The sequence below is a fragment of the Diaporthe citri genome (genome assembly GCF_014595645.1).
Source record: "Diaporthe citri strain NFHF-8-4 chromosome Unknown scaffold_2, whole genome shotgun sequence".
Taxonomy (NCBI): Eukaryota; Fungi; Ascomycota; class Sordariomycetes; order Diaporthales; family Diaporthaceae; genus Diaporthe; species Diaporthe citri.
Window position 1 is genome coordinate 6,707,161 of NW_025064847.1, and position 23,542 is coordinate 6,730,702.

Genomic DNA, 23,542 nt, shown 5'->3' on the forward strand with positions numbered 1-23,542 from the left:
CGTCCAACAACCAAGGACCGCTTCAAGCCGAAACGGGGCACGTCCTTGGGTAGAGGGTCCATAGCCCAGACAAGACCATCCTGCCAGTGTAGTGCCAATGAATCGTGGGTGGGTTCATCGATAGGAGTTGGACGCTGGTGGATTTGCCCCGGGCCTGTACCCATGATGGAAGCCGGCTGCTGCTGGATGGCGTGAAAACTCAAATGTGCGACCGAGTCGGGCCTCCAAATGTGAGAAAAGGCTCTGGCGGATGAGTCAGGGGGCCAACCCTGTGCAGAGTATGTACTGTACTGTTCCCAGCCCACTTTCTGGGACACATGCAAACCCATGGCTCCATCATGTCGATTCGTCCAAGCTTTGGAGAAGGAGAAGCATGGGGGAGCGGCGCAGAGGATGACGAGTGCAAGTGGGATCTGATCAGAATATCGAAAAGAACTGACTGATGACAGGCGATCAAGGAGGCTACAAGTACGGATGTACCCAGTCTAGATGAATGGCTGGAGACCTGTTATTTGCTGTTGCCAAGAATAGAAATCGATCTTGCTCTGATCTCACTGATGCGGCGATTGACGTTCGAGGAGAGAAGGCGCAGTGCCCGAATTTTGTGTAGTCACATCCCGATGCGGATGGAGGGGCACAGAGGCAGACTGAGGGGTTGACTGACCGTGATTGACCTCCAAAATTGACTGATGACTGATTGACAGAAGAGGCTCTGCGGCGTGCCTGACCTTGTCAAACCTTCTTCCCAGCCGATGATCGCCCTGTCAGCCTGGGCAGTGGTGGGGCACTTTCCTGCTCAAGGTAAGGGAGGTAAGGTTTGTCGATGTTGCTCAAATGTGCGCATAGGCAAGAACTGCTGGCCCCTCCTCTCTCCTGCCTCCTGCTTCCTCCACCTGGGCCTCGTGCTCCTGGGCCACGTCCTCACAGGGCTGGAACCGGAACTGGAATTGGGGACTGGAGACTGAAAACTGGAAACTGGAACTCAAAGTTGACGGCTGGACCCAAATGGAGAGGCAGATGGGGCCACGAGAAGAGGGGTCCTTTTTCGCGGAGGCAGTCACCCTGACGATACCTCGACGATGTATCTACAGTAATGTACCCCATGCACGTACCTCCTGCCTGGTGATCACTCAAATCCCTCACTGATGATGACAATGTCGTGATGGCTTCAGTAATGCGAGAGCATGCAGCAGTAGTGCCGTAGTCATAGTACACGCACATGGTGTTCATGAGAGAGCAACAGCATGACCACGGTGATTCCGTCGACGAATTGTGGAACGTCCAACTTCCCAGATGCCCAAGCACAGCATGCAGCACGCAGCGGCAAGGGCGAGGCGAACCCGAAATGAAGGTCCTCTCCCCTGGGGCTATGAGGCCATCGTCACTTCCCAAAACAACCATAAATTCCACAAGTCTCGACCCTCAAATTCACTCATTCTTGCTTCATACCTAGATCTATCTCGGCCTTCGCCCCTGACGGTTATGTGCGAGATACTCTGACCAGGCCAGGTCACGAAAACACATGCACCATTCGTCCTTTTCAAAAAGCGTGATACAAATCCATCCGCCCATCCAGCAAAGCAGGCTGGCACACCATCGTCTTGAGAACCTTCGTGAGCAAGCACTTGAAGTATGTCCGTACGATCTGAAGGTAGGTACGTACTGTACATTGAAAACCTGGATGGCCTTGTAGCCGATCGCCGATTTGGGCCCGTCGTGGTACCTTCCAGGCTCGTACCATGCGCCCTACAAAGGGCAGTACGTACCCGGGCGCGCACGGGAGGAGTCATCCCAGGCTCACCAGTGGCCTGATGCGCCCGAAGTGTCGGCTAAAGGTGCCCTGCTGCTACTGTGTCTTGCTGGCGCGCAGGCGCTGTGACGGGTAAAAGAACAGGGGCGGCCAGGGACTTCCAGCGCCTGGCCCAGGAACCCCCCTGATGCAATGTGTCATTCATTACTTGATGGAAACCCCCAGGACGAACCTCTTCTTTCATAAGGGACGTCTTTGGCACGAGGCTCGCTTGCAAGTGTGGGTGCACGATGATTTATTTGATGTTGACAGCTTTTTCTCCCTCTTCATCAGATTGCGGATCTAGATCTGTGGGAATTTTTCTTATTCTTAAATAAAAGATCCGAGGCCGCACCTTCAACCAGACAGTTCTGCGTCTGACTGTTCTGGATTTATACTACTCCATTGTCTGTCAGCTATCACCTGGACGGACAAGCCGTCACCTTACCCTTCCCAGCACAGCTGCAGCCCAGAGATACCCCTCCATTTCCCCAGCCAGTCACCCGGGAATAACCAGCAGCAACGACTTACACGACTCTGGCAACATCACGCCACAGCTGGCCCAAGGAAAGAAAGATACATCCTCACGAATATCACCATCACAAGTCATCGCCCACCAGGAGGAGGATTGTGCCCATTCAGCCGTTCTCGCCGAACAAGTTTTTCGAAACGTCAAAGCAAACGGCAGAGGGGGAAGCCGAGCTGCAAGCGTTTGTCTCTCGTGCCTGCAGTCAGCGCTTTTGCACCTTGTACCTGCACTTGCACCATCCAGCCAACGCCCGATTCAGCGGGGATCCGACTATCGGCCAGCAACGGAAGGCACAAGGGCGCCAGTCAGCCAGTCAGCCGACCACAGCACATCGACTCATCCTTCCACCATCGCCAGATCCGGTAGTGGGACTGGGCTCACCGACCACCGACGCTCGAGTACCCAACGTCCGTTTTGGGGCCGGATTTCTTGGGGGCGACAGGAGAATAAAAATAGGCAACACGAACTTCCGAGTGTCTCGAGGCTGTTGTTAATTCTGTCTGAAGGCCGATCAGCCACACAACACACCACGATACAATTGCATCACCATCTCCCTCTTCATCCCACCTCTGGACCTGATCTCGTCATCGACGACCAAGACGTCACCCAGCATTATTGTTATTATTGTTACTACCGCCACCAACAAGGACCAAGGAAGGCACTGCACGGAGCGAATCAAGCAGTGCACAGTTTTGAGCACACACTACACGTGCAAGCCCAACCAGACAATAACTGGGCTCGCTGGCTACTGCCGCATCGGGCATCCCACTTATACGCGCCGGACCGGCAGGGGGGAATTCATCCGGTGTGGCTTCCCACCACCACCCGCCAGAAAAGATGCCGCATCGCGTAGCAAACTTCTTCCGCAACTCCACCACAACCCTTGAGCACCAGGTCACAGCAATCAAGAAGAACACAATCAGGAGCAGGACAAAGTCCCCAAACAGGACAAATAGCGGGCTCTCGGACCGCGAGCCCAGGAGCCAGGAGAGGGTCGTCTCCACGTACGCATCCTCAATAGAAGACGACATGGACAGCTCACGAGAGCACACACCCGCACCCGTCTCCAGGCGGCCCACAGAAACGCCACGGCTGTGGTCAAAGGAGACACACCACGACCACAACAAGGACAAGGAGCACCACAGGATATCGTTCCCCGGCCTGCACGCCCTGCACCTCGGTCGCTCGAGCAGGGACGTCCACTCAAATCCCCACGCGAGCCTCACCTGGAAGATCGAGTCGCCCCCGATAATATTCCACGGCGACGCCGAGACCAGCTCCGGTGCCCTCGTTTCGGGCCAGCTGTTCCTGGAGATCAAGGACGAGTCCTACGACATCGAGAGCTTCAAGGCCACCCTGCACATCCACGTCACCCAGAAGAAGCCATTCACTGTGCATTGCGGCGACTGCGCCAACCAGCACACCCTGATCAAGGAATGGGTCCTCTTGCCGCATGCCATGCCCCTCAAGCAAGGCACTCACCAATTTCCCTTCTCCGTGCTGCTGGACGGCCACCTCCCAGCCACCATGGATAACCCCATCGCCAGCATCGCCTACGAGTTCAAGGCCGAGGCCATCCCCGCAGGGCCAAACCAGCACCCCATCAAGCTGGAGAAGCTCTTCGACGTCAAGCGCTCGCTCCCGCCGCCAGAGCTCCCTCACCACTCGGTCCGCGTCTTCCCCCCAACCAACGTCAAGGCCAGTGTGCACTACCAGCAGGTCATCCACCCCATCGGCACAAACACCCTCTCCATGCGCCTCGACGGCATCGCAAAGGTCAACTCCGCCACCAACACCATCGAGTACTGGAAGCTCAAGAAACTCACATGGCGCCTCGAGGAGACCATGAAGACCGTCGCCCCGGCGTGCGAGAAGCACATGCCCAAGATCGAGGGCGCCACCGAGGAGCAGCAGGAGCAGATGCGCAAGAGGGGCGTGGCCCGCACCGAAACCCGCACCATCGGCGAGAAGACCCTCTTTTCCGGGTGGAAGTCAAACTACGCCGGCCCGACCGACTCGAGCGTCGAGCTGGAGCTCGACTACGCCCTCAGCAAGCACGCCAAGTACAGCTGCGACCTCAAGGCCCGCGACGGCACCGAGGTCGGCCACCAGCTGATGCTCGAGATGGTCGTCTCGCAGGAGTGCGCCCCCGTCGGCAAGCCCAGCCTCGTCACCCAGACCGGCGTCGGCCGCATCCTGCGCATGCACTTCGGCACCGTCCTCACCGAGCGCGGCGGCATCGGTATCTCTTGGGACAACGAGGCGCCCCCAATCTACCAGGACGTCCCGCCTAGCCCGCCCGCCTACTCGGATGAGCCCAACTTCCCCACTCCACCAGTGGACTTCGAGGAGGTCTATGAGACACTTGACGGACACCGGCCACTACCGGGTGCATTGGGTGGGCCGAGCGGGAGTGGACATGCTAGTGCGAGGAGTAGTAGGAGGAACAGCGCCGAGGGTCATCGGTGATTTTTCTATATTCTCTCACTCCATTTGGTTGCGTCCTCCAGGTCAGCGTTTTCGGTTTTTTTTTATGAGTCCATGAGCGTGGAATGGCATGGCATAGCATTGTGACGAAGGGAGGAATCTGGGACTCTTCTCTCAACTGTCAACTTTTTTCCCCCCTGGATACGGTGTTCACACTTTTTTCCTTTTCTTTTTTCAACGGAAACTGGGATTGGGCTGATACCCCCTATGTGCACGACGCACATTCAACATGGCTTTTTAGAATGCAACAGATTAGTAATGTCTTTTTTCATCGTTGGCTTGGTTGATATCCCGCATCTATGCGTATGGAGCCCGAGGTTAGAGCTACCCGGTGTGAATATGAAAACTGGAGATTGATGGTGTATACAATTTTGACCCTGTCTGTGATGTGTTCAATGTCAAGATGTGTGACGACGGTTTACTGGTTTCCTGTTGCGATGAAGGATTTGTGTTCCAAGGTTGTCTAGGTGACCATGCAAGCGATGCCTTTGGCGTGTAACCCAGGTATTACCCGATCTCTTATTACCACACAGCAATGGGGCATATGTTGCAATGCAGACCTCGGGGTGGAATGGAGAAACGGCCCTGGCCCTCCACCTAGAGGCGAATTGAATGCGAGAGTTGAAAGTCAAATCTCAGGACAAGATGTGAGCAGAATCATCTTTTATAGTGTTTCCCGTTGTGCGTAGCAAAGATGACTGTAATTGTCTACAAATTACATGCTCTCTTGTTCTACGAGGACAATCATTGTGATTTGGGCTTAGCAGAGGAGCTCAAAGAAAAAAGTATTCTATCTTCGTCCCTGTCTGTGTTCGAGTGTACTGGCACAAATACTCTAGTGAGTCTACCTAGGTAGTGGTGCAAGTTCAACCCACCGCTTTCCAGGGCTGATTCAGCCCACTTTTCACACCAAGAAAACTCATTTTTAACATTCATTTATTCTTCCAATTTGATACGTTATGATCCGGGAATTATAATATGAAAAATTTTTACTGTGTGATAAAAGACAGACTTGAGTTTATACGAATTAAGCTATTTGATTCGCCGACTAGAGAGTGGTTTTGTTTGATGTGGATTGGCATTCTCCCTCCAGGCCTCTGGTTTTGCTCTTCTTCAGAAAATGGGAACTGGTCCAAGTTACTACTTTGAGACCTGTTGGTGTATGCCAAGGTGCAACTACGCTTCACTCTGAGGTTCAGATAAGCGCACTGGCTGCAGTCTCACAGGATGATAATCGTTTGCGTGGTGAACCTGCTGTGGTGCTCGGCAAGCGGCCGCCCATCAAATCCAAAACAACACCCGATCCTCTCGTACTTCTGTGGATCACGCGGTGATTTTCCCAGAACGAGGTAAAAATCAGAAATATCCGCGGTCACTGGATGAGCTCCTCCGTCCCAAGTTGATCTGCCCAGGTGTAGCAGCCATACGGACGCCTCACGGAAGCTTGATTGCATTGTTTCCTGGGTTCCACCGGATTCCACAGGTGAGTTAGACGCATCACCCACCCCGGATTGTTCTCTCTGGAACTCTTTGCGTCGCGGGAATTTACATCGTCGCACTGATCTCACATCCTTGTTGTCCTCTGCAGTGTAGCTATTAAATTCGGCCACAGCAGAATCCAGATGGAGGCCTATTTCTATTTCTCCGTGGTCTGAGTGAAACTTTGCCTTGGAGCCGAGCTCTATAAAGCCTTTGGCTACCGGCGCTCGGATTGCTGCCCAGGCATCACTCACTTTCCCAAAAGGGTTGCGCCCAGGGACCTTGGTCACTACATCAGAAAGCGAGCAGCATGAGATCCAGTACCGTGCCCGATCCGATGGATAAGCGACATGGGACACCCCATCGTTGATCGACGCCCACGAGAAAGAAGGTGCCCTATAATCAGCGGGAAGGGGAGCTCTAAGTAGAGCAGGTGGCAGCGTACTGGATGAGTCCCGCCTCCACGCGAGACCCTGGATGATATCCTCCGCCCAGAGGCCGGCAACATACCGGAACCCCATCCCGGCTGCAAATCTGCTGGCGATGCCCGGAATGCCTGGAAGCTTGTCGTCGGCGCGGGTCAGCCGGCGGCGGCTATAGTCGCTGACTGCTTTGCACCACTCATGCCCGGCCCGAAGCGTGAGCTCTGTGCTGGCGACTTGGTCCTGATGCGTGCCGTCGCAGTAGCCCCGCAGCATGGAATGGTAGGAGTTCGACGCGGCGGGCAGGCGGCACTCACAATCTTTCTCCGTCTTGCACACCCACTGCAGCTCATCCACTGAGAAGATCAGGCACCGCGTCGAGATTTCTTTCTCCTGGAAGGCCCAGGCTCACTGGTCCAGGGGTCTGTCTTTTGGGAGCGGGTGTGGATCCCGGACTCAGGGATCAGCTGGGCTGCGACGGTTGCTTGTGTGCCATATCTATCGGGCAGCCTCAGGTAGTACGGGTGCTGTTCTCTTTGGTGGTTCAAAAAGCCTTGCGTCGCGGAAGAAGACGAGGACGCCGCAATTACTAGGTACGCTTTCTCGTAGATAGTTGACATCTGCTCAGACTGCCTCTCCCAATCCTCAACATTGTCTTGGACAATGCAGAGCGCATCGATCCAGAGGTACCGAATGCCCAGTAAGCGAGTGACGTGGACTGCGTCGACGAGTGTCGGTGGTAATTCGGAGAGCTGCACCCCGGTCGTCATCATGTCTTTGATGTTTGTAGAGGTTGTTTTTAGCGGTTGGTCACTGTCCCAGCAGTATCTGAGGGCTGTGTACTGACCGGAACTGCTATTTTGCGTCTCGAGGAGCCGTAATTTCCCATCGCCGACGTTTCTGACTTCAAGCACTCGCGCGGGGAGTAGGGTTTCCCCAAGCTTGCACCTGTCATGATCCTGAGTGCATCTCCGGATGCAAGCTTGTACGGATTTCTGCGCCGACTCTGACCATGCGGTTGGAGAGATGTCAGCTTTAACCTGGATGGATCCAAGTGCCGGTGTCCACTGATCGGGAGCGCCTGGAACATTTCAGCATGATGTGTTGACAATCAAGAAATGCGCTGACGTGTATCTGGACTGACGTGAAGGGTTGCCCTCGGGAATGTATATATGAAGTAATCGGCCGCCGCACAATACTCGCGAGTTGCCGTAGGCATCGAACCAGACAGAAAGTCTCATCCCAGGATCGATCAGATCATCGTCCAGGCGGCCGATGCTGGCTATAACCCAGCAGATGGGGCAGCCTTGGTCGGCCGACTTGTCGAACTCGGATACAGGTTGTGAGATGGTGATATTGGCACCCGTGCCTTTCCCAATCACGTACATGTTCACTTGCACAGGTAAAGGGCAATGAGTTTCGAGATGCCTACACACGGAACAGAGCGCTCCGGACTCATTCCATGTCAAGTGGCTCGTAGATGCCATAGGTGACCAGCTATCAGTCAAACGATGAATGTCAGGGACATTGGGGATGACTGATGATTATCTTCAATCTCAGGACCTGAACGGTAGTAGTCTCAGGCTCTTGGATGGTCTATTGTAAAGATGAAAATATGATCAACAGCAATGGAAAGGGAGTGACTGTAGGATTGGCGACGGAGCTATCAACGAACTCTGGCAGGCAGCAAGGACCCCGCCACACGGCCAAACATGGAGGCTTGCAGGTCGGGTAGCACGACAGGCCCAAGCTTACATGGACAACACACCAGGATAACTTGAACCTTCTATAATGTTTACAATGTCAGATTTCACGATGTACACCTGAACGTGCTGCAAAGCATACTTTGCATAGAAAGGCGTTCTCAAGATGACGGTGTTGCAAAATCTTGCCGTTTTGTTCAGGAGATTGACCACGATATTTCGAAGACCACATCGGAGGGACAGGACTACTGTCTCCCAGCACATAAGAAGGGGGGAAGGGGAGGGTTGTGTTGCTATAAAAGCTACCAAAATCTGATTCAGATGACCAGAGTAAAAACGGTTTCAATTTTCATAGCTTTCTTATGCAAGTGAAGAACCGGCTTGCGGCACTGGCAGAATTACGAGTAAATGGTGCCGCCACATCAATTTTTGATTCGACAACCGCGAATTCAAAGACCTTTAGTGAGACTGAGCGTTACTGTGTCGGGGCTGATGTCACCCCAGCCGCGGCGAGCATTCCGCTGTACGAGCTCTACGCTGTACGAGCTCTAGAGCTGAGTCTGGCGTGGCGAGGCGAAGCAATTTTATCTCCACAGTCAGCTGATAAAACTCGTATTTGGAGTGTTACTTACCGAAGGAAGGAAAGCAGAACATGGCCACTCGTGCTGCGTTAAAGATAGCCAGCAATCCTTCGCCCGATTTCTCTGTTGATTGAAGGATGAGACTAATAGCTACTGGAATTAGATATAACTCCAGCTCAATCGTTCTCCATAAAGCCCCAGAAGCATTTTCATGAACACCTCATCTCGATCAACATTGCCGCCTCTTAATCTCGTTTAATTACTTCCTGTCAAATTAGCCGCTGTCGCATAAACGCTGTGCTACCCCAATCGAGCAACTAGACACCTAGACAAACTTGTCCCCGAAGAACTCGCAATATCAAACCAAACCCAAGCGACACCAACACCCAGCAACCGTCACAATGTACACCAACATCGCCATCACCGCCCTGGCCCTGGCCGCCACCGCAACAGCAAGCCCCACCGCAGTCCGCCAGACCTCGGAGCCCGCCGCCAACGCCTTCCCCATCACGCTAGGCTGGCTGGCCTACTCGCACGGGCACGAGCACGTCGCGTGGACGCCGACCCGGACGACGATGGGCGACGCGTGCAACCCCAACACGAACGCGACGCGCACCGCGGTCGTGCAGGCCGACAACAGCGGGTTCCCGTCGAACCCGCTGTGCGGGCACGAGTTCGCGCTCGAGGGCGTCACGGGCCTGTCGCTGCTGTGCGCCGACAGCGCCGAGAAGGGCGATGCTGCGTCGCAGGTCACGGCCGTTGCCACCAACGGCGAGAAGACGCACTCGTGCGTCGACCTGCCTCTCACCATCTACGGAACGTCGTGCGGAGTGGGCACTGCCATCTGGCAGGAGTATGCCTGTCAGTAAGGGAGGGGGGCCCTGGAAAGGCCGGGCTTCAGTGCTAGAGGGGCCTTTTATGCCGAGAAGACGTGTATATATTGTTTAATGGGTTGAACCTTTAATTCCAATAATGACTAGTTGGGGACTGGCTGTTTACTCATGCTTATTAGTGATAATTACTAAGGAAGCTTAAAGCCTTGCACCAAGTGGCCAGTAATGTGAAGAGCAAGCATATTTACATGAGCGAAGTAACAGGAAGATCATTTATTGTTAAATGGTTATATTAATTCCAGGTAGCCATCAAAAAGGCCCAACTTGATCATCTGGGTGTGCTTTGGTGCACTCCAGTCACTGGATTGATGGTACTTCCAGTTAATGGATCCATTCACTTCCAGTCTCTGGATTGGTGACATCTCATTCCTTGATTGAGGCCTGGCAACGCAGTCTGCCACTGCGATTACTACTATTTATATTGCAGTATTCTTCCAAGAAGCACTCTCGACAATCCAACTCAGCCATAACACAGACTTTCTTCATGCCACAAACACAAACAATCCATCATCCCAAAGAAAACAAACATGAATTTCATTCCTGTCTTTCCCCCCTTGGCCATTGCGGTGATGGCCGTAACGACCGTGTTGCCAGACGACTTCACTCCTGCCGCCGTGACCGTCACCGTGACGGAATCCATGTGTATGACCGGCCTCGCCGGGGATGCCACTCCACTCTCCGTGGCCAACGCCCTGGCCAACGCTGCCGACGCTTCAGCTGCTGCTTCCGTCATCGCCAGCGTGATGGCTAACGGCTATCGCGGAGACTTTGCGGCCCCTCAACGTGGTACGGACACGAACACCACGACTGTCACGGCCGTGGCCAGCGCCACCAATTGTCCCGCCGTACCAACCTTCGACTTGACTCCTGCCGTATTCTCTGAAGTCTTAAACGGCGATTCAAACAAGACCACGGCCATCAATCCCAATGCGGACGGCACCGAGCAGCGCTGGTCCAACGGGCGCCAATCGCTCTGCTTCACCTCGAGCAGCTGGGTCGGCACGGGCTTCTATGCAAGTAAGCAGCTATCAGATGCAGTTTAAACCCCTTTATGAAGTGGCTCTCATGTCCAGCCTGTGCCTTGGTTCTCCCACATCAGGCTGCAGATTTTAAGACGTCATAGCCATAGCGTGGCTATTCACCCTGACACTTGCACGGAACTACTTCCTCGGTGCTGTGATTGCTAACTTTGAATACTTGCAGTCTACCTGGACGGCTGGGGCCAAGAAAGCGATGGCTGTGGGAAGGGGGCCCTCGATAATCTCCGTGCCCAATGCGGCGATGTCGACGGCTGGGGCTGCAGGTACTGGGGCTCCGGCGTGCTGCTGACCTTTTACCTTTCGGGCGCGACGACGAAGAGGTGTGCCATGGACGCGATGTGGCTTGCTTCACCAAAGGACCAGAGGGAGGCAGGCCTTTGCTGCGTGTATCTGGGTCCTTCGGGTGGGTCAATGAACACCTGTTAGCGTATTTGCTGAACTGGAATCTGGGCTTTGGCGAATTGTGTCTCGTTGCTGTAGCATGATGGGGGGGGGGGGGGGGGGGAGAAGGCGTCAGAAGCGTATTTATATATGCACTCGTGATGCCTACAGTTGTGCACAGAGTTAGACTCAGGAATGAATCTTGTTCCGGGACCTACATTTCTATTCGTCCTGTGAACCAGCAAGGCTTCCTGGAACAAGGCTGCTGCTGATCCACTAGCGGTCACTGGTTGGCAGCCCATCTATGGGAAATTCTTCACATTACAAGCGTTCGTTTTGCATACCTAGTAGTAACGTTGAGCTGACAGTGTTAAGACGTCTCACTTGAGTTGGAATAGCCACTTACCACCTAGGACATTATCTGAGCCAATTATCACGTCTCTTCGATCCGTAAATTCACCCGGGCCTTACGATGGGGCTCTAATAGCAGAGACGAAGAGAAAGGTGGCAAGGAAAAAAGTGACTGGATAACACGTAGCCATCGCCGCCTGTTTGTCTGTCCATGGCGTCTTTCGGCGATGCTGAGAAATAGAGGACTCGGGCATGTCTGCCGAACAAGACGTCGAATGGCTGACTAATCCAGAGGAGTAACGATTTAGGCGTTAACCCCATTACCAACCCTGACTCGGCGTTTAAGGGTAAGGTACAGAACCTCTCGAAAATAAGCAGACCATTAGAATGTCTTGGCTTTCACATGTGCCATGCGAGCAGGCACCGAGTCACGAGAAAGTTGTAAACTGCCAGCCGACTGCCGTGGGGGAAAGGAGAAAAAGGTGGGTGTGGACGGGCTGGGTGTGGGCAGATCTAACGTCGGAGAAAAGGAATGGTCGGCTATTCCCAACACCCTTGTCGTCATCGAACGTCAAGATTCTGGAACCTGGATGGAATGCTGCAACACGTCCCCATAAGCGGGTGGGGAATAGCTTCAGGATTTATAAGAGGAACTCCTTACCTAAGGATACGGCAGTCTTGATAACGTCACGGCTTGTTGAGTGGGGCTATATAAACTGACAGTATCATCATCATTCAACAACCAACACGATCAGCACCAAAGGTCATTATAAGTGAGGGCAAGACGGACCGCATGAGCAGCCCACCAGAGCAACGACAACACGCCATAATCCCCAGCATCACCCGCTACACGCACATCTACAACTCACACAGCCACACCCCGGCAAACATCACCACCATGGGCATGAAGGAGGTGGGCATCTTCCCAGCATCGGGCGCCCTGGGCGGCAGCACCTACAGGCACCTGCTCAAGCTGGTGCCCAACGACCACGTCACGCTCATCAACCGGTACCCCGAGAAGGTGGAGGCGGAGTACCGCGACGCGGGCGTGAGGGTGCGCAAGGCTTCGTACGAGTCGTCGCCGCAGGAGCTGGAGCTCGCCTTCAGCGGGCTGGACGTGCTGTTCCTGGTGTCGTACCCCAGCCACGTGCACGAGTACCGGGTGAAGGTGAGTTGAGTTCAGTTGAGTTCTTATGAATTACTCTTAGAGATAGGATGTGTATATGGAGAACAGTCGTGCTGAGACAAGACTCAAGGTGCAACTCCCGGCAATAGACGCCGCCAAGCGCGCTGCTGTCAAGCACATCTTCTACAGCAGCCTGGGTTTTGGCAGCGATGCGGCCGGCCAGTCCCTCAAAGCGAACTCCAAGGCGGTCGTGATGCAGGCGCATCTAGACAGCGAGGCGCGCCTGGACTCGCTCGCAAAGGAGGATCCTGGGTTCACTTACACGTCTGTCCGTGAGGGCCTGTACTCGGAGTCGTACCCCATTTACACAGCGTTCTTGGACCCCAAGGCCGTGGCGGACGGCTCAGAGGTGCAGATCCCGCATGACGGTGGCGGCCGCGGTGTCAGCTGGGTTAAGCGGGATGAGCTTGGCGAGGCGACTGCACGGCTGATCGCGCGGTATTGCGGGGTTGGCGGCCAGTTCCCGCAGCGGCTTGTGAACGGCAAGGTGCTTCTCTCAGGGGACAGGGAGATCAGCTTGGCGGAGACGGTGGAGATTCTGGGGAAGACGGTTGGCAAGACGTTCAAAATTCGGCACGTGAGAGTTGATGATTACGTCAAGTTGCCGCAGGTGCTGCAGGTATTTGGGTCCGAAGAGAAGTGCAGGACATGGGCGACTGCTTGGGAGGGTATAAAGGATGGCGAGGCCGCACTGGTAACTGGGGACCTGGAGGAGATACTGGGCAGGAAACCGGAGGGGTATGAGAAGACCATCAAGGAGCTGTTGGCATGATCGACATGGGCTGCTTGTATTCTCAAAGCCAGCGGGTGGTGCATAGAACATAAATTGATGTTCGATCGCTTGTGCTTGCGATTTGGTACAGCGTGGTGTCCGAGGTCCAAATGGAATACGTTATTGTCCTCAATGACCCCCGTCCAGTGCCAAGTCCGTTGGTCCCTTGGTTGTTTCGTCCTTGGTTTCCATAATCGCTGCGCGATAGAGGGTGTCTTGCTTGCATCTACATGCCCCTGGACCACATGGAAAAGACTTTGCATTCCGTTCGACGTCTTACTTGGTGTTCGGTCTCGACCTGGAAGCTTAGGAACAACCCCTGTGGAGACAGGCCATTGTCTGTTGTGGTTTGCCGGTAAGAAAAATGGCTTACAGCCGCTCACACTGAACATTGTAGTTAAAGATGCTCCCTATCAGAAACACATGACAGGATCTGAGTCCGCGAATGGGCCGCTGGCCATTTCGACACCGGCTCACCGAATAGTATATCCTCCTTGCCAGAAGAAGAAGCCCGACGCGGCAAGACTAGCCACGGCCAGGCCAAGATTCAGCTCGATGATGGACCAGACCCAGAGACACCCAAGGGCCGGGGGCCTGCTTCAGGACAGCAATATAGCTGTATTTGTTGGTGATGTGGATCAAGTAGCACCCGGCGGCCGTTCCCATCGCGAGGAATATCGCCTGTCGGGTGTGGTTCTGGAAGCGCTGGGGCAGACCGGGGACGACGGTGGTGGCGGCATGGTGGGGATGAAGAGCGTAGACGAGGGCAGTGAAGACTGTGTTCAGGCAAGAAAGACATGTTAGCAAGGATATCAGGAGGGCCAGAACAGGGAATGCAAGAGAGAGCATACCCATGAGTGCCTGGAGAGCCCTCTGTATGATCTTGAACCACTCCATCTCGATGGCATATTGCTGCTGCACCAGCACGTCGAGGGTGAGGTGCAGCATGCTCAGGGACACGGTGTAGAGCAGCGTCTCGAGGATGCGCTCTGCACCAGGAGGTATGCCCTCCTCTTCGTCGTCATCATCATCGTCCTCAGCCCCTTCCCCATTCTGGCGCTTGTTCTTGCGCTCCTTGGCGGCGGCCTGCTTGAAGAGGTTCCTCTCGTTGGCCATGTCGAGCAGCGTCTTGTCCGTCGGGCCGGACCGGTCAGGCTGCTTGAGCTTGATGTTCTTGGCCCTTTTCTCTTTGCGCTCGCGAACCATTGTCGGTGATCCTGTTGGCCTCGTAGCCAATCTTGAAAGGAGGTTTTGTCGGCCGAGGAGGCTTTGGGTGGAAATACGAGAGTGTCGCGTGGCTGTCGTGCGAGTCTCGACAGAAGCCGAGGCTGGGCTTCCAGAAGCTCGAACCCCTGTCGAGTGGGAGCTCGAGCTGCCCCCCCCCCCTCCGACAGGGCTGACGGCCCCTGGATTGGCGTCATCTTGGCAACGGCAGGGGATCCTCGACGTGCCAACAAGGTGCGTGACCCTTCGAGCCACTCGCCCGGGGAGCAGCAACAACAAAGTCAACAATAGCTCAATTCGTCCGCCAGTTCACAACCCACCCGATCCCTTTCCAACAGTCAAGACTGTCCACACACCGCTGTGCGACCGAGCCAGAGCTCCAAAACCAAGAACCCAAACAATATCACCACCCGACCGAGTCACAGCGCCGCACCCGTGGGCAACTCCCACACATGCGCCGTAAACCATGAACGTGAACGTGAACACGAACCCTCACGTGCTGATCATGTATCCAGCCCTGACGGCCGTGGGCCTCGTGGCCCTCCTCATCCCCACGCTGTACCTGTACACAGTGGGCGTCGCGTCGGCGCGGTTCCCGACCCTTCGCAACCGGCGCATCTGCCTGCTCATCGCCCACCCGGACGACGAGGCCATGTTCTTCGCGCCCACCGTGCTGGCCCTGACGCGCCCGGACCTGGGCAACCACGTCAAGATCCTGTGCCTGAGCAGCGGCGACGCCGCCGGGCTGGGAGAGACGCGCAAGAGGGAGCTGGTAAAGAGCGGGATGGTGCTGGGGCTGCGGAAAGGGGAGGACGTCTTCGTGGTTGATGATGATGTGTATGTCGTGTCCCTTGTTTGGATACTGCTAATTGAGCTATCTAACACATCTCACACCGACCAGGAACTTCCCCGACTCCATGACAACAACATGGTCGACGGAAAAGATCTCCACCCTCCTCCGCGACGCCTTCGCGCCCAACAACAAAACCACCACGCCTTCAAACAAGGACACGATCTCCGAGCCCCCAAAGGCCACGATAGACGTCCTCATAACCTTCGACAGCGGCGGCATCTCCTCCCACCCGAACCACATCTCCCTCTACCACGGCGCCCGCCACTTCGTCGCCTCCCTGACCGCCAACCGGCCCGGCTGGGCCAGCCCCGTCGACATGTACACCCTGACCTCGGTGGGCGTGGCGCGCAAGTACGCCGGCATAATGGACGTCTTCGCGACGCTGGGCGCCACGGCGCTGGACGTCTGGCGGGGCTCCGGCGCGGGCGCGGGGACGAGGCAAGGAGGAAACAAGGGCATCAACAGCAAGGACAAGAACGGCCGGAGGCGCCCCGCCGCGCTGGTCTTCTTGCACGGCTTCGGGGCCGGCGGCTGGGCCACGGCGCGCGAGGCCATGACGCGTGCGCACGTCAGCCAGATGGTGTGGTTCCGCTGGGGGTGGATCACCATCAGCCGCTACATGTTCATGAATGACTTGAGGCTGGAGAAGGTGTAGCGTCTCAACCATGACTCAATAGACTGACATATTCTCTTTCTGCTCTGGATATAGAAGTAGAAATGCAAATACAGATACATTTTCAAGGACTTCAAGTTTGTGATCGATGCTCCCAGCCTTGTCTAGGTCTATACAGCCCTGCCCGATTTAATTGCACAAAAGTCTTGACCAATGTACATGCACAACGTAGAGCAGAAACCAGAGAAAAGTATGGGCACATACAAAAAATAAAAAACCCCGATCTCGTACAGCCACACGACACATCATGTCCGCATCCTCAGCAACTCATCCACCATTCTCGAGCGGCGCTTCTTGTTCTCCTCCCCGTCTTCGATCCGCTCCAGGTCGACAGGCACCCCGAACACCCTTCTCGTCGTCCGAGTCATCCTGTACGCCGCAAAGTGCCGCCGCAGTGGGTCGTCGTAATAACCCGTGAACTCGCCGCCGTCGCGCCGTATCGTTTCCATCGACGGCTGGCCCGATGGCGCGTTCCAGGGCGGCCGGAAATTATACGCCGGCTTCTCCGCCTCCCGCCTCTCTATCACCCACCACCGCGGCATCCTACGCCCTGGGCTAGGTTCGTCTCCCACGACCCGCTCGTCAAAGTCCGGGGCGTGGTCCTCCCCTGCTGCGGGTGACGCTGGTACAAGATCGCCCTTGTCCTCGGAATAGCCATCTCTCCGATCCTGCCGCAAGACGTGGGCTTGCCCATCCCCTTTGGCAGCCGCCGACCGATATTCGTGCGCCTGCCGCGGCTTCTCCACGATCTGCTCGACTTCTACCACGTCCCTCTCGCGCACGGCTTCGGAAGAGAATTCCACGTCGCCGGTCGCGATAGAATAGGAGACCTTCCGCGGAAGAAACTGCCAAAATTCGCCAACCAGCTTCGGTATCTCTCGGACGGCGGTCTCATCATTAATGATGCCCGGTCGGACTCCCTTGAGTATCAGGTAGCTACTGTAGTGGAACATGTACCACATGTGGTTCCTCCTCGCTTCGAGGGCCTTGTAGCGGCGAAAGGCAAGGTGGTTGGGCACGTCCTGCTGCGTGGTTTGCATCAGCTCACACCAGGCCTGCTCACACGCGTCGACAGCATCGTCGTATAGCGGCTTGATTTGCCTGAGGGCTTCGACGGGCTTCAGCATCGGCTGGGTCTTCCGGACGAGGGACTTGATCAGGTTGTAGTAGTCTCTCGCACCTGGCCGAAAGCTATGTGGTGCCTGGGTGCACAGACTCCACACTTCCAACACCTGGTTTGGCCTGGCGCCCTTGAGCGGAAATCCTGCGATGGCCCACTCGTTCGCGGCTGGTTTCGACTCCATGACGCGGGTGTATTCAATCAGATCAGACCAGACATGGTCCGGAACGGGGATGTCGAAGCGCTGCGACACGAAATCGAGTAGTTTCACAGCCAGGGTGACCTCCCCCATACAGCAATAACAGTGAACTATTGCATCGAGCAACGCCGCTGTGGGTGCCCTGGGCGAGTCGGGGGGATGAGTGATACCTCCTCCAATTGTTATCCCACCGGTCTCTTTGTCAATTGTGATGATTATTCCCCAGTTGTGCATCAGCAGAGAGTTGCTCGCGAACTGGCGGGCGGCCCGACCATTCACCTTCAATAGGGCGCATATTAGATCTTCGTTGGCATTTTGAAAGCCGCGTAGCATCGTTGTGCGTTGCAACTTCATCAAGGGCCTGCGCATGCGAAAAATTCTGGTCATGGGTTGATCAAAGAAGCGTTCGTGAATGTCACTTCCGAAGCGGTGTTTTCGACGGTCCGTTATGCGCGCGGCCATGTACCTAAGCCTCAAGCGGACCCTCCCTGGTAGAAGCAAACTGACGCGATGCATATCCAGGGGCCGCACTCTAAACCTAGACAGGTCGTTGTTTGCGTACATCTTCTCGGCTAGATACTTGGCCTTGATGAATTCGCTGTAGGCCTCGGAGGTTCTGAAATTGGCACGCCTGTCATCCACCATAGAATACCAAATATCCTTGGCAACTCGGTGGTTGGAAGTAGCACCAGCACACCTCATCAGGATGGGGTAGTCGTTCATGAGTGGGACAAGGCCGGCTTTCCGTCGAGCAAGTTGGATGTGAAGCAATCGGCGGAGGATGCGGACGTAGAGGATCTTGATACCCCATTTATTGACCAGCTCGCCCAGAGGTGTGCGGACCGCCGCACCGTATGAGATGTTCAAGTCAGGGGCAGTATCGATTTCTTCCGCGACTTTTTTGGGGTCGAAATTCCTCAGGATTTCCGAGAAGGTTGTCGCAGGGATACTAGCCACCGCCTCGATGAAGGCACGGCTTTCAGTCTCTGTCTTATGGCCTCGTACCAGGCTCACGAGACAGAGGTACAGCTTGAAGGTATCTCCCCGCCTGAGGGCGTGGAGAAGGGCCTTGACAGCGGCATGGTAGTGAAGAAATGAGCCGGTGCGGACAGAGTCTGCTCTCGGCAGCAGAGGGCCAGGCCCAATTATAGATCCGGGCGGTGTTGGCCTGCGTGTGAGGCGAACCCTCTCATGAGGCTGGCTTGGTGGCCTCGTAAATTCCTTGGGGTCTGGAGGGCTCGGGGGCTCCTCGCTCTGATTGATATTAGTCCAGCCGAAGGGAGCGCCGGTGTGCGCGTGCCTGGTTTGAAAGAGACGGCCGACTGGGGCGTTGTGGTGGCGGCAACAGTTGATATTGATGTTATTGTTGTTGAGCATGAGCAGCCTGCTGTGCAGTGCGAACGGGTAGAGCAGCCGTGGGTGGAGCTGGCTTGACTTGTGGAGGGCAGAGCGGCCGCGCCCCACCGAGCGAGTCGCGATCATCCGGGGCGGGTCTGTGACAGTTCATTGCCGTGAAGCCGTCATGACATTGAGGTCTTGCAGGCCGAGAAACAGCAGCATTCGGTGAGGGTGAGGAGAGTGTCGTCTGGTCTCAATTGACCAACTTTCCAATTCCTTGGAGCACCTGCTTGCTTCCCCAACTCAACCTCCTTCCCCTCACTGCAACATGCTTTTGCAGGGCAACCACGCCCAGGGGCTGACCTGAGCAAGGTACCTAGGTACCCAGGTCCCCAAGTTCCTGCCTTGAGGTACGTACCGAAATGCACGGACCTTCAATTTTCTTCGGCCGGCGCAGCTCCCCTTGGCTGAGCACCTGGGCCGGCCGTCGTCAAACGTCAACAGCCCAAAAGCATGGGTCAAGCTCCATTCATTCCATCACACGCACTCACTCACTTGCTTCAACCTGCTGCACCCGCCTGCCACTCCGTAGAAAAACAAGCCACCCCGGTTCAGACCACCTGACCTGTCGCTCTCATTCAATACCACCTGCCACCATGGCCGACGCCGGAGACGAGCCCGCCAACGTCTCGGAGCCCCTCGATCTGGTCCGCCTCCTGCTCGACGAGGTCGTCTTTGTCAAGCTCAGGGGCGACCGCGAGCTCAAGGGCCGACTCCACGTACGCATCAGCCACCACTCTCCGGCCGTCTTTCAACTCTTCTCGATGAATCCCACTGACTCTGCTGTTCCTAGGCATATGACAGCCACTGCAACCTCGTGCTCGGTGACGTCGAGGAGACCGTCTACGTGGTTGATGACGAGGCAGAGGACGAGGAAATCAAGACGGTCAGCAAGAAGTCAGAGATGCTGTTCGTCCGAGGTAGGTTCAGACGTCCAATCCCTGGGTTCTAGCGCTTGCTAAAAGGTGCTGCAGGCGATAGTGTCGTCTTAATATCGCCCCTGGCCCAGTCATGATCTATGAGGAAGGACATGCCTCAACCGTCACCGGCGCGCACGGCTGCCATGGCCCACTGTATGGTTTGGAAGCCAGGCTTTCGCGTGCTGGATTTGCCACTGTGATCAGAGCAGTTCGGTCGACATGATTTAGGGGCACTAAGCTTGCTCCCTTGACGGACGACGGGTGGAAAGGCTTCGCCGATGAGGCGCGTACAGATTTGAGAGAATATTGTTGTGGTGTCAAGCACCCTGGTAAAGCCGTGAGGTGGAACTGAAAGGCAAGACTTCTTATCCGGCTGTAGCAGGCAGACCGTGATAAGCAAATTTCTGGCTGGACATTACGACTCAACCATCAACAAGCGGGGAAAAGAGAAACATTTGGTCTATTTACACAACGACAGACAATAAGATACCATCCTCCAGACGAATACCTCCTGTTTGTCCTTCACCTCGACGGCCTAAAAGCATATCCGACGTTATTTGATGAGTATTTCTGGTGGATTAATGCTAGCCCTTGAGGAGTGGTCCCTTGACTAGCGATCAGCACGAGAATGGTATTTGACTTTGATGGTGTCTTGGTCCAAGGAGAAGTTATACCAGCAGATTTGAGTGACAGTCATATCTCGAGTCCAAGGACGCTGCACTCCATGGTTCCCAGCTGCCATGATCCAGCCTCCTGGTGATCACCACCAAGGGCAACTGCGTTGTGCCATCCAAGTGGATTTAGAACAAGGGCCGAACCATCGTCGGCTCCGGACTGGCAGGCTCAAACATGGGACTTTGCCCTCAAATCAGATTCATCGGGACATTATTCATTCGCACACGCTTTACTATTCGCTAACAGATTTAGGCAATAATCAGTCTCTGCGAGAGCATTACATGGGCTTCGTGTCTTATATAATGTCCTGGATTTAAACAGCGCAACTCTTCGAAATCAAGAAAAGCCCACGTCCGACATGATCGACTCCCAATCCAAATCTACTCCCATCCCATACATGTTATAATTTTCATATCCTTGAAACTCATCAATCCCAGAAGCTACAACACCGGCATCAGCAGGCGCTGCCGACGACTCCGGGATGCTCGTCGCCCTCAGGCTCAATATTCCATAACAAAACTCCAGACTATCTCTCGTGCCCCGGGCGACCTCCAACTCAACGGGCACGCCCGCTTCCACAGCCTCGACCTGCGCAAGGATCATTCTCAGGAACATGTGGCTCTTGACATTCGTCTCGCCCAGGCGGATACGATCCTCCGATAGTAACAACAAGTCGCGCACAGCCCCCTTGAGCATATCGCGATACGCGCCGACCCGGCCGAGCGTGCCGTCAAGGCGCTGGGCCTCGGCGTGCGCGATGAGCTCGAGCCCGACGGCCGTGAGGGCGCACCGCTGGCCCTCGCGGAACATGCCGCCGCCCACGGCCATGAGCCTCCTGAAGCCCGCGTCCGGCTCGGGCGATATGATGGCCAGGGCGGCGTCGAGGCTCGCCTGGCGCGAGTGGCGGTATGAGGGCTCCGCGCGCGACTGGCTGCTGAAGGACATGTGCAGGGGCAGCATGAAGCGGCGGACGAGGTAGTCGAGGAAGTTGCGGCGGAAGGGCGTGCAGTGCTCGCTGCTGTTGTGCTTGGTCTTGCTGGCGCATGTCTGGAGGGCTTCGGTTAGGGCGAGGCTCAGCTCGAGGATGCGCGGGTAGGTGGGATCGGAGTGGAGGCTATTCAGGAGCTGGACGATTCGGAGTCGGGCGGGGAGCGATTCGAGCAACATGAGCTGGATCGAGGTCGCAGTGAAGGTGCTCTTTGGGTGTGGCTGTACAGTGGTCGCTGTCTCGTTCAGGTCCTCGTCGTTCAGGTTCGAGGGAGGCTCTGTGTCGAACTCATCGAGGTGCATCCTGGGGGGCATCCACGAGTCCAATGATGATTGCACGACAAGTTCGAGGATAGTAACCCAAAGCCTTCTGCGAAGCTCAGCCTGCAGTGGTGTGATGGCTGGAAGAGTCTTGGGGTCACGGTGAAGTCCCATTTGCATAGCTATTTGGACAAGTGAGCCTGTTGATATCCATGTAAGATCCCCGCCGACTGAGAATATCTGCCGTGCTAAGATTGTTAAGCAGTATATTTGCAGCCCACTGATGCTCAGACGGTCCTTTTCCAGTGGTCCGGATAGCCAGTTCTGGGCAGCATATATCCATTGATGAACCATGTCGGCGTTATTAAGCGCAGCGTCCGTGTTTTGGTGTTCATGCAAACTCGAACCCAACCCGATGACAAGGAGAATTTTAAGGCGCAGCTCGGTTGGGGCACTAGCAGGTCGCTCCCAATACCGCTGGTATTCGGCTCGAAATGTAGGTATATGTAATATGCGGTGGCTTGACTCGAATGATGAGAAGTAGAGATTAATCATCGCGTCAGAAAGGTCGCGGGGCGGGAGTTTGATTTCCGGAGATGAAGTTTGGGTCCTGCTGGGTCGACCGAGTTTGATATTCTTTGCTGTGTCCTTGCATTTCTGGATAAAGTCGCCAGACTGCGCCACAAGTGATGCAGTCTCGGGGGTTTTGTATGAAGCATTTCCGGAGTCTTTGCCAATCATCTCAGTATAGCAGTCGATCATGGTGGAAAACTCCTGAGGCATCCCCATCCACGGACTCTTGCCCAAGTCTCTCGATTTATTGAGCGCGAGCTGTAGTAGCCAGTCCGACGATCTGGCCTCGGCGCGGATTTCCGAGGACTCTTCGAGCTTCCGTATACGCTCCAGTAGTTCCGCTACACCATGATTTTCTTTGCTGCCTACAGCCTGGACATTTTCCAACGAAAATGCAACCGCCTGGTTATCAATACGGCCGACGGGTAGTTGGGTGTCACGGGAGTTGTGAACGTGAACCACCGGTGTTTCCGCTGTGGTCCGGGAGTCCCGTGGATTAACATGACTACCGTCAATCTGATTTTGCTCTATGGCCGACCTGTTCGGGCTATGGGCGCTGCCAGTGCCGGCTGGAGTGGGTTGTTGAGCCGATGCCTCTGCTGGTGACGGGTTTGCTCCACTTGCAGCCCCAGCTGGTGTTGTCTGCTCCCTCGAGCTGCCTGGGACGGAATTAAACTGCCTAGCCTCCAGAAACGCCCGCTTTGGCCGCTCGGAGGTGATGACAGCTCGGGGCTCATTGCCGTCGCCGTTGCCGTACAAGGTATACACACATTGGGCCTTGTGCCGCAGACAATTTGAACAAGGCTCGTTATGATCACATTTGATCTTGCGGCGCCGACAGATCTGGCACGACAGCGCCGGCCTTCGACGCCGACGGGGACGCGTCTCCATTGGCAGGGACTATGCGAGGCTTGCGGAAAACAAAGCCGAGGTCAATTTTCCTCTCGGCCGTATTACTGCGTATGATTCGCTCGTAAGATGACGCCGGGGCAGGAGACAGGACGGGCATTTAAGAGATAGTAGACCAAGGCGAACAGGAAGCCGGC

General features: G+C 55.4%; 8 protein-coding genes across 8 annotated transcripts; 4 read left to right on the forward strand and 4 right to left on the reverse strand.

The window, feature by feature from the left end:
* Window positions 1-3,155: 3,155 nt before the first annotated feature.
* On the forward strand, window positions 3,156-4,787 carry INS49_007367 (uncharacterized protein; the record flags this gene model as incomplete). Its single annotated transcript, XM_043168132.1, has 1 exon — window positions 3,156-4,787. One exon carries the CDS (start codon window positions 3,156-3,158, stop codon window positions 4,785-4,787), a length of 1,632 nt encoding a protein of 543 aa, XP_043029276.1.
* Window positions 4,788-6,177: 1,390 nt separating this feature from the next.
* INS49_007368 (uncharacterized protein) lies at window positions 6,178-8,094 on the reverse strand (the record flags this gene model as incomplete). Its single annotated transcript, XM_043168133.1, has 4 exons — window positions 6,178-6,209; window positions 6,730-7,062; window positions 7,119-7,787; window positions 7,851-8,094. 4 exons carry the CDS (start codon window positions 8,092-8,094, stop codon window positions 6,178-6,180), a joined length of 1,278 nt encoding a protein of 425 aa, XP_043029277.1.
* A 1,297-nt stretch (window positions 8,095-9,391) lies between these two features.
* Window positions 9,392-13,613, forward strand: INS49_007369 (uncharacterized protein; the record flags this gene model as incomplete). The annotated part of the gene is made up of 6 exons (XM_043168134.1): window positions 9,392-9,851; window positions 10,478-10,900; window positions 11,087-11,326; window positions 11,964-12,007; window positions 12,419-12,823; window positions 12,912-13,613. 6 exons carry the CDS (start codon window positions 9,392-9,394, stop codon window positions 13,611-13,613), a joined length of 2,274 nt encoding a protein of 757 aa, XP_043029278.1.
* A 473-nt stretch (window positions 13,614-14,086) lies between these two features.
* Window positions 14,087-14,819, reverse strand: INS49_007370 (uncharacterized protein; the record flags this gene model as incomplete). Its single annotated transcript, XM_043168135.1, has 3 exons — window positions 14,087-14,207; window positions 14,263-14,389; window positions 14,465-14,819. The coding sequence occupies 3 exons, from the start codon at window positions 14,817-14,819 to the stop codon at window positions 14,087-14,089; spliced, it is 603 nt and encodes a 200-aa protein (XP_043029279.1).
* A 484-nt stretch (window positions 14,820-15,303) lies between these two features.
* INS49_007371 (uncharacterized protein) lies at window positions 15,304-16,345 on the forward strand (the record flags this gene model as incomplete). Its single annotated transcript, XM_043168136.1, has 2 exons — window positions 15,304-15,674; window positions 15,739-16,345. The coding sequence occupies 2 exons, from the start codon at window positions 15,304-15,306 to the stop codon at window positions 16,343-16,345; spliced, it is 978 nt and encodes a 325-aa protein (XP_043029280.1).
* Window positions 16,346-16,608: 263 nt separating this feature from the next.
* INS49_007372 (uncharacterized protein) lies at window positions 16,609-19,164 on the reverse strand (the record flags this gene model as incomplete). Its single annotated transcript, XM_043168137.1, has 1 exon — window positions 16,609-19,164. The coding sequence occupies one exon, from the start codon at window positions 19,162-19,164 to the stop codon at window positions 16,609-16,611; it is 2,556 nt and encodes an 851-aa protein (XP_043029281.1).
* A 512-nt stretch (window positions 19,165-19,676) lies between these two features.
* Window positions 19,677-20,072, forward strand: INS49_007373 (uncharacterized protein; the record flags this gene model as incomplete). Its single annotated transcript, XM_043168138.1, has 3 exons — window positions 19,677-19,799; window positions 19,874-20,000; window positions 20,062-20,072. The coding sequence occupies 3 exons, from the start codon at window positions 19,677-19,679 to the stop codon at window positions 20,070-20,072; spliced, it is 261 nt and encodes an 86-aa protein (XP_043029282.1).
* A 939-nt stretch (window positions 20,073-21,011) lies between these two features.
* Window positions 21,012-23,387, reverse strand: INS49_007374 (uncharacterized protein; the record flags this gene model as incomplete). Its single annotated transcript, XM_043168139.1, has 1 exon — window positions 21,012-23,387. The coding sequence occupies one exon, from the start codon at window positions 23,385-23,387 to the stop codon at window positions 21,012-21,014; it is 2,376 nt and encodes a 791-aa protein (XP_043029283.1).
* Between the last annotated feature and the right edge of the window lie 155 nt (window positions 23,388-23,542).